At 31.6% G+C, this 10392-nt stretch overlaps 1 protein-coding gene across 1 annotated transcript in view; it reads right to left on the bottom strand.

The window, feature by feature from the left end:
* Positions 1 to 10392, bottom strand: part of FOXP2 (forkhead box P2) — a 605419-nt gene that overhangs the window by 38163 nt on the left and 556864 nt on the right. Inside the window, exons 13-14 of the mRNA XM_063642138.1 lie at positions 2969 to 3056; positions 1235 to 1318 (exon numbers count right to left, since the gene is read on the bottom strand). Coding sequence (XP_063498208.1) covers positions 1235 to 1318; positions 2969 to 3056 — 172 coding nt within the window. The remainder of the gene's footprint in view (positions 1 to 1234; positions 1319 to 2968; positions 3057 to 10392) is intronic.

The following is a 10392-nucleotide window of genomic DNA, read 5'->3' as shown; positions in this document are numbered from 1 at the left end:
CTTGTGATTATCTACATTATACTATAGAAGCAATGAGGGAAAAAATCTTATTGAAAAGATAGTCATAAATACAGGATCAAAAAGATTCTCAAAAGTTTATTTTTTAATTAAAAACTCAGACATTTTAGAGTTTAAAAAGTAGTATGTCAGATTCAAAACGATACATGTCTTTTTTCTTCCTACAAAAATGTTTTTACAGTACTCTACCTTTAAATACAGTACAAAGGAAAAGCTCTAGTATCATAGCAGAAATAGCTTAGCAGAGTTTACATATAATCTCTACCAAAAAAGTAAATTTTGAATAATATTAATTGATAAGAAATATCGAGACATTACGAGAAAATTAGACAATTTAGTCGTCTTCTGTCTCCTCCCCAACTACAAAGCCAAATGTTCCTTTTTTACCTGAAGAAATAGAGGGAGAGGCAAGACTGGCAATCATTAATCATGAGGCTGTACAGGGGCCTTATTAAAAAGTATCCCACAAACTTTCATTAAACTAGAGTTACCCAGCTGATTACTCTAAGTTTCTGTGCAAACATCAGCTGAGTGAGATAAAGTATATTCTTTTCAACAGTCTGTGTATCTGACTACATTATTAGGTTGAGCTTAAATCTCATATATTTTTGAGGGAAACTAGTCTTAATTTTCTATAATCACCCACTTCTTTTTGTGATAAGCTCTCTAAATTAACATTATGTATAATGTACAATAAAACATATCAATATGTGAAATACGTCTTAACTGAAATAATCACAGAAATAGGACAAAATTGGCTATAAAAATACTATGACCTTTATGACAAAATATTTGATAAAAATCTATTTATATGCATCTTATGATTGATCTGCCTTCTTCAGCACACCACATACATTTCTATTTGTGATTTGTACTGTTACTACTTTTCAGGTTGCTCAAAGAGGGTTTTCTCTTAATATCTGTAAACCTATCACAGAAAGAAATTCTCTCTGGCTTCAGCCCCAAGGCAGTGATTTGTGCACTGATGGGTGTACTTTGTTTAGTGTCACCCATGGTGTAGATTGGATAGATTTTGTAAAAGATAGCATTACTTTAAAAGAAACATACAATTTGACAAGCGATTACATTTTACTTTCATTTTATTGCCGTATTTTTCATCACACTCATTGTTTTCTAACTGTCACTAAATTGTTCATTTTCTTAGTCTGTTACATTGGTAGAGCTATTTACTGTTTATAAAGCAATATGCACTTACAGGTTTGGGAGATGGTTTGGGCTCTGAGGGTCGCATGTGCAAGTGGGTCATCATTGCTTGAAGACGTTCGCGTTCTTTAGAAAGCTGTTAAGAAAGAGTGAGATCAGAAGCATTTTAGAAATGACTGATACAGCTATTTTATTGCAGTGATACATCTTATCATTGAGCTTGCCTCAGAATAATGATTCCTGCATATAAAAGTCTGTGTCAGGAGGAACTTATCTGGGAGGAAATGCAACTTTAGCTATGGAGGGGGAAAAACTTTTATAGCTTTTCTTATGCTAAAAGGTCAGAGAAAACAAATAACACTTCATCTTTTTGTCAATAAGAGAATTGAGGTCACAGTTGCCTCGACAGTAACAAGTTACTGAAACCATAAATTAGAAGGCCCATGGTGTCTCTTTAAAGTCCTGTGGACACTGTTAGCAATGGACTAGTGCCAACAGCTGTGAAGGGGTGAAGGGTTCTCAAAGCGAAGTGCCTGCCAGGATTGTCTACACACTTCATGCATTCCCACTGAGGTCCAGTTAGTGCCCCCTGCAATCTGCCATCATCAATCTAATTCAATAGAGTGACAGAGACCAGGCAGTGTGAAACGCTGAACTCTGCCACAGAGTCGGCATCTAGACTTGCACTGGGTCTCATTACAACTGACGGACCTTACTTTTCCATCAGTCAGACACAGCAGAAGGAAAAAAAAAAAAAAAAAAAAGAGGCGTAATTGGTCACACTGAAGACTGTATCATCAGCTGAACTCTTATGTTTTAGTCTACCTTTTATAAATGGTAAACAGCTTTATAAAAAGCTTTTTAAACTTTAACAGTGACGGTGCTTTTTGTGTTCTTGATTATTTTACAAGTCAAAACAAAATATTTTTAGTAAGCTCTCTGAAAAAAGCAATGACATGATGAATTTGAAACAAGATGTAATAAAATATGAAGAAAAATCGTATCTTTAAATGAAACAAAGTATTAGTTTTATTGAGAAGAGATCATCTTTAAGGTGAAATGTTAGAGAAAGCCTTAAAGGCTTAGTAAAACATAACAAGAGTCAGACTTTGGGTGACATAATTGCTTTCTGATTAGTTCTATGAATTCTATTTACTTCTGGCCAAATTCTGTTTCAACATTAATAGAATTTTTTTTAACTTAAAACAGTAGCATTTGATACAACATGTATATTATCATCTGTGATATAAATTATCTGCCTTTAATCTAGCTAAAGAAAAGTATAAAGATTTTTTTGCAAGTTCTTTAATTAAAATTACACTAGAAAAAGAAAAGAAAAGAAAAGGTTATCTTTCAGGGTGTTAGTTATATTACAGGCATGATATTGTAAAGACTGGTCGTTTGCCATAATATAAAATCTCATGGAAAAAAATCAAGCTTAGCTCATGTAAAAACTGTCTCTGTAATAAAATCATATCTAATTGGGAGTTTGGTCTAACCTACATTGGGAAAAACTTAGATCTGACTACTTTGGGATATTAAAATGCATATGATGTGGTCTAAAAGTTATAAACATATAAGTGATAAGTACATTAAACTACAGCAATCCTTCTGGGGTTATCAATAATTTCCACTGTTTAAAACAATCTAAAATACCATGTATCTCCATTAGTTATTGTATGGCTAAGACAGTAAAATGCAGCCTGAAAGACCCAGAATCTGCTCAGTACTCAATGTAACACACCAGAAATCTGAGAAGAGTCCATTAAGTGAGCATTTAACAAACCTGTATTTCTAACTGTTGCACCACCTGCATTTGCACTCGACACTGAGCAGTGCTTCGGTCATCCAATGCGTGTTCATTGTTAAGGTGCCTAAACAAACAGAAGACACAAAACAGAATGTAAAGTGATGTCGATCTCAGTGGCATAGGCTACACTTAAAAAGCACTACACTGAAGTCAGATGTTTCTGTGCACTGGGAAAACAGAAAGCCTTGAAACCATACAGAAAAAAGTTAAAGCTGCTTACGTGTTGTGTGAAAGTTATTTATGTAATGTAAAGAGACTCTTCAAATGGCAGAAAATGTCACTGTCTCTAAGCTTCCCTGTTATTACAAAAAATATTTCCCCAGACCATTTACAGAGTTATAGTAGAAGTCATATTACTTATGCCATTTTTTTAAAAAAAGAACAGCTTACAAATCTATGAACCAAAGCAATTCTGAAGAGAACAAAGGCAATTTTCTATTTCATTGTTAGAACAGTTTGTTGTTTCTATGATGTATTTTAGTGAGCAATGTTTTATTTAATTGGGATGTGGTATGAATTAGGTAAAGATGGCAAATTATCATCCCTTGGAAGCATCAATATTTATGAAGAATGATGATTTGCTGTTAGTAATAAAGAAACTTCATTGAAGATTTTGATCATTAGGATAATAAGATTGACATTTCATGTCCAGTATTCTAACTAGGAGACATTTGTCCTAATCTTATTTTTAAAATGGTGAAAAATAAATCATTCCAATGATCTTACTCTAACCTTGAATATGCATTAGTCTACCATTATTATTTCTATACAATGTTTAAAGAGATCTCTTTAATGAGTGGTATGTTAATACACCAAAAGCAATTTAGTAAAGCAGCATCTCCAATGAACATGAAAACATTTAATAAGATATACTCTGTAATTGGTAATACATAATGTCTTTGATGCTTCCCAAAATTAAAGAAAGTAATGTTCAAGTAATTCAATATCCTTTGGTGTATCTATTTCACCAATGGGCAAAGTAAGGCAACAATTTCAGAGATGTTCTCATCATTGCTTATAAGTGAAATGGCATATTGAAAAGAAATTCACAAAATTAAATAAGAATTTATATATTTACCCAAGTGGGCTCAAGTATCATTTAGAATGATATAATAGTCTAAAAAGTTTATAATAGCCCTGGGTATACTGAATTCAACAAACATATTTTCGTATTCATTCAAATTATTTACTTTTATTTCTTGAAGATCATAATGAGGCAGAAAAAATATGAGACACATACATGTAAAACATATGAAGAGTAATTAAAGTCATGTTGCTGATAAAAACTAATTTTATTATAAACAAAAGGTTTATTTGTTTATATACCTAGGTTCAGCAATCAGAAATCTTTGTTTTGCCTATACCTTCATAAATTAAACCAGTTTGTTTTGATACTTCCTTATTGATCACAACAACAAAACCTCCAAGTATCTTTTCACAATGTCAGTCTTGGTTGACGAGAAATTGTGGACTAAAATAGCAAGGTGGATAAGGTCAAGCTGAAGGAGTGTGGCTGGAGTGCAGGGGAGGCACTTCCACTATACCTGTCTGCTCTCTAAGCTCAGCTCAGGTTTGTCTGCTGTGAACCTGAGGATTAACATTCACTCATGCTCTCTGTGAAGGAGGTATGGAGGTGAGAGTAAGCCAGAGGTTAGTTAACAAAAAGTGTCACCAATTCCTAAATAACAAGACTACATTTAAAAATTGTTTCTCAGGGTTTTTTCCCCCAAAATTTAAATGAACAGTAAGACAATTTTCTACCAGCATAATACAGTTGTGTGTTGTATTCTTAAGGCTTCATATTGCTGTGTTTCCGTCAGATTTTTTTTTTTCGCCATGAACTCTTGGGGAACACAAATATATCTATTCCATATCAGAAAAAATGATGAATATTTTCAAAAATGCTTCAGTTATACACTGAGATTAGGGTGTAAATGCAGGAAGCAAGATAAGTAGAATATACAGGTCTGCAATAAAAGGCATAGTGAGTATAACATTTTCGTGTGAAATCACTTTTTAAAAGGATTTTTTACACTTGTTTACTGCTTAGTGATAATCATGATCTTATATTTAAAGAACTAAAAAAAGTACAAAATGTTTGCATTATATACTTGGGTCTTAGAGACCTATTCAATTTATCTATGCAGCTTTTATTACAATAGAGACTGTAGACTACAATAATAGTCAATGAGGTTTTGTCTTGATTGAATTTTTCAGTGGAACACAAAAGAACCTTGCCATTAAAATAGTCCTTTATTCTCCTGTATGAAGGCGAAAGGTTTTTAAAGTGTTGTGATGTTCAGTAATGAGCCTCTATCTAAATTATCATTGGTGACAAACTCACAAAGCACTTTTCGAGGACACATAGTTATGAAATGCCAGAGCTGCCACTTTCTTTCCTGTAATTATAGGCTAGCTTGCAGCCCTTCAATGATCATTTATAGAACAGCCTCCAGTGGATTACTGAGAACTTGAAAAACACATACATACCTCTGCCACATCTCCCTTCTCCTTTCCTCGCTATTGTTTACCAGTGATATGTAAAAGAATAGTGCCTATTCATTCCCTCTACTTAATTATGCCAATCAAAGTACAGAAATAGTGTCAGATATAAATACAATGTAATAAGACTAAATAAATAGGCTAAGTATTAACATTAAATTATGAATTTATGTATTTACGACTATTTTGTGCCCAAATTATTCTCTTTTATGTTTTTATAACTATCTCAGGTACTACATATTACTGTTCAAAAATTCTCTATGATTTATAAATCAAGAATGAGATAATACTGAAAAATGAGAGGATTGGTGGATTTTCTCAGTCAGTGCCTAATTGCTGTTTCAAAATGCATATGCAAAGGGACATTTCATTAATCATTTAATCATGTCCCTTGCAGGAAGTTGGAACTAATGTTGCAAATACCCTTTTCATATGAATGCTCCATAATACTATCTTATGCATTTGATATATTGCCTATGTCATAAATTACGGCTGCTTCAAAAGGACCAAGTGGGGTTGTTATCCCTGAAGATGCTTGTTACAAAACCTTTATTAAGTTTCTTTTTTTACTTATTGGTAGTTCTATTTCACAGCTTCATACTAGCCAACAATAATACTCTTTCTGATGGCAAAGGTCTGTAAATTACCCATGCAATCACTAACACCATTTCACAGGCCTGTTCTACTTCTACTGGTCTGCTAACAAGGCGATTACGCACAAATTACTGAATGCCTATGAAATATTTAAATGCATTCTACTCTACTATGCATTAATAAGAGCAAAGCAAGCTCTGGAATTCTGGTTAGCTCCAGTCCCTAATGTCCCCTAATGAGCCTCTTACCGAGACTGCAGTTCAAACAGAGAGGTGAAGAAAAAATGCAAAGGGTGCCTTCAGAAAGGCAGCACTGAACAAACATTGTGTGAGCCAGTTCTAATTTGTGGGTCACTTTATAGGTATATTGATTTTTGTTTTCAAAATGGAATAAATGATGTGGTCGACTGACGTTCTTTCAAAACTGCATTGAATCTGTGTGCTAGGTAAGTAGTATCAACTAGAAAAAACATAAATAAGCAGTCAAATTCTTTCTAAAAACAATTAAGCAAGTACTTCAGGAAGACAAAAAGTAGGAAAGGATCCTTCCAATTTATTTAATACATAATTCTCTTTAACGAAGGTTTTATAGATGATTGTGAATGTATGTGGTAACTTCAATTATATATAATCCAGATTAGTGATTCAATTTTAACCTTTGGATTTTTCAAATTCATTTAAAGTTGTAGCATTTTATAAGCTAAAAAGGGATCAGATTTAAATCCAAGTATGTCAAAGACTGTTTTAACAAAATGTTTCACTTGCATATCACTGGTGTTTGATTTACTTTGCATCAAGCTTTTTATGTTTAAACACTGACAGGAGTTTAAATACAAAATGTTAGCTGTCACTATTCATTTAGTTGATTATGTGAGATGCCTTAGTTTTGAGAGATGGGGGCACTGTCACCAAAAGAAACAACATTCTGACAAGTTCAAAGAATGCCTTCTTGAGGTCATAATTTTGTAGCCATGCTGCCTAGTCAAAGACAAAGAAATAGACAATACACATTAAGTAAGAGCATAATTTTTAGAGTAGTCACCTGCAATGAAAAAGAAAACAAATTTCTATTAAATAAACTACTCTGTTTCCACTATATTTTCTACTGCTCTTCATATAGTATCAAGCCTTAAAAATTTAGTCTGTAATAAATTTAACTCATTTACACCCATCTACTAATTAATCTTTAATACATTAATATCTTTATAGACACTAGCCATCCTGCCTTTCTTAAAGGAGAGTATTTCCACCTTTGTATCTCAGACCATGTTTTGTGTGTTGGCATCTATGCATGCAGGTTCAAGAACACTTGTCTGCTAAATGGGATGCTATATTGTAAACCTTTTGGCTTAAGCTCTAAAAGTCAATCCATCTATATTCAAGCTGACTTAGTTCCAATGGAATGATAATTAATTTTGCAGACAAACTACTCTAAAGTTTTGTCAGATGTTATTACTCTGTGACATTTATAAGACAGTAATGAAGAACTAGTATTAAATGCTTTTAGTGATCTAGTGAGATACTCAATTAGTGGTCAGGAAAAATGGTTAGCTTCTGTCAACACCTACTTTACAGTAAAACTCAAAAATTTTCCTGAACACTTTTTTATCCTGGACTTCCTTCATCATTTTGTATTTTCTGCTTTCATCTTGCTGTTACAAATAACTACTTCTAACTTAGTCTGAATTTTTTTTATCCAACTGAAAAGAGTGCCTCAATTAAAGAGTATATAAGAATTAAAGAATATATAAAGAACATATAAGAATAAGAATATATAACACATAAATATATATAATACATAAATATATATATAATACACAGGTACATATATATGTGTTATACATAAGCAACTGTCCTATAATGGCTTTTCATTTGGTGAAAGATAAAAATAGAGGGATTCCACCAGTTTGTTTTGAGATGTAACGTGAAAAAAATAATTTGGGACTCATTATATTTTCTATTATTCTTTTTAATTTAATATATGTCAGCTAAATAGTAAAAATGAATGGTTTCCTTTTATTTCAAACCAAAAGATAAGTTATGTGATATCAAATTAAGGCTGAAGCTGTAAAATTTATTTCTAGTGTATATTAGAACTAAAAATGCACAATAATATTTTCCTAAAAAACTTTTATAATAAACACTGGATATACAATTTTGGGAGAACAGATACACACGAAAAAATGAGAACTAAAAATCTTTCACAGCTTTTTAATTTACCTATCATTTTCCTCCCCAAATCCTCAATTTTCTCCATTATTACAAAGGAAAACAAAGTCCTCTGAGAAAATCTGTGTAAGTGATTATGCTTTCCTTCATTTTCACTTCCCACACAGATGCTACATAAACTTTTTTTGAATAACTGAAGTTAATTCATTTAATGAGATATTTTCTTTCTTTTCAAATTTCTAACACATTTTCAGGAAGACAATGCCACTATGTAAAGTATATCTAATCAATATTTCACTTCGGTCAGTACACTTACATTAGCTCTGTTAACAGAATTTATCACAGATCTTTGAGTTAGTGAATCTAAAGCATATCAAAACAAAAATGGACTAAAAAAAGGCTTTAAAACCTCCTGTCATGAGTTCTGTCATCCCTATAAAGTTAATGGGTTGGAAAAATGGTCAGTCTTTGGAACCAAAGTTGATATTTAATTGAAAGGAAATGCTTTTTTTAATTGTAATTTCTTTGGTTTTTTAAAAAACACTGGCATGAATACGAAAGAAGACTAAGGTAAAATGAGGGTTCATATTCATCTGGTTGTTAGTAATAAAAACATAAATATTTGAGATAAATTAAATGCTTATTTCAATTTGCTATAAACAAAATCATACTGAAGGAAAATATGTATTTTTTTCCCTAAAGATTTATTTTGAATTTTGTCAGAAAGAACAATTTGGAGCAATAAAATGTATGGTGAGTGGGTTAGTCCTATGGCATAATTTGCCATTCTTAAAAAAAACAGTAACTATAGCCCTTTACATAATTTCAATGACAAGGAATAATATATTGATAAGGACTAATGTATTCACATGAGGAAATGGGAAATAATTTGTTAAAATAACATCCCTATGTTCTTTCTTTGCTTTAACAATTTTTTTTTTTTTTTAGAGAAGAAAACTTCAGCAAAGCTACCTAACATTTTTTAATGGTCTCTTTGCTTATAATCAATTTCATACTCAAGGAAATGGCAGCTCACAACTGTTTTGATAAAAGAAAAGTCTAAATTTTCATTTAAGGCCATTTACAAAGAGCCATAGTGGTATATGAAGCAAATTTTCTCTTAATTAGTTAGAAATGATAAAAGGTTAAAAAAATCTTTGTGGAAGTCTTACTGTAATTCATTTATAAAGTTATTGTGATGCCAAGTACTTGTGCCTGGTTGTTAAGGTGCTTTTGCTCTATACCCTGTAGTCAGTCTTCCATTTGTAAACACATCTTTTTGATGTTTCTGCCAACATCCTGGCAACAAAGCAGTGCAATTTCAAATGAGCTAATTAACTTAATTGTTGATGAAGCATGAAACAGTTCACTCACCCTGTTAGCTGCACCATGACAACATAAGAGTCTCAGCCTGTGAAGTTACTCATCTCCATAAGCCTATCTGGAGCTCTCTGTTTAGATCTCTTGTATACCAGAATTGTGTAAGGAAAACATTTCATGAAAGATGAAGATTTTCACTTGAAAAAGAACCCCTTATGATTTTTTTAAAAATAAAATATTGTATTAAAAATTAAGAATACACAAAGTTTTGGTTTTAAGCTAGAGAAGCCACGTAATCTGTTATACAAACATATAGCCATGTGTGTTTCTTGATGTTTCTAAGGGCAAAAAGTAACAATGTAAATGAAATGTAGTTTTTTTTTAATTTTAGCCAGTATAAACTTTCATTTTTAATTCTTGTAGTTACATGTATATACTAAATACTACTCTTTAAAAAAATATATAAAGCCCATAATTAAAAAACAAACCTTCAAAATACGTTTACTGAAATATATATATATACATATAGATATATAAAGATGACTCACATAATATTAATTAGAAACTTAAAACTTAAGAGAATTCTATTTTATAAATAGTTCTGTTATAAATGTCTCCAGTGATTAATGACATATTATTGTAGGCTAATATTTTTCATTCATTCAAAAATCTTTACCAAATGATTTGTAAAATATCTTAATGAAAAGATGAAGCCTGATCTTGCTAATCCACTTGTTGGAACCCAAAAAAATTTTGAAGTATGTCTTATAATGGACTTTTACTTTCCTCCTTCATCTTTTGTTTATTTACAATGTG

The sequence above is a fragment of the Symphalangus syndactylus genome, chromosome 6 (genome assembly GCF_028878055.3).
Source record: "Symphalangus syndactylus isolate Jambi chromosome 6, NHGRI_mSymSyn1-v2.1_pri, whole genome shotgun sequence".
In the NCBI taxonomy this organism is placed as follows: Eukaryota; Metazoa; Chordata; class Mammalia; order Primates; family Hylobatidae; genus Symphalangus; species Symphalangus syndactylus.
Note: the sequence above shows the minus strand (reverse complement) of the source record. Positions and strands in the feature narration are given on the sequence as shown.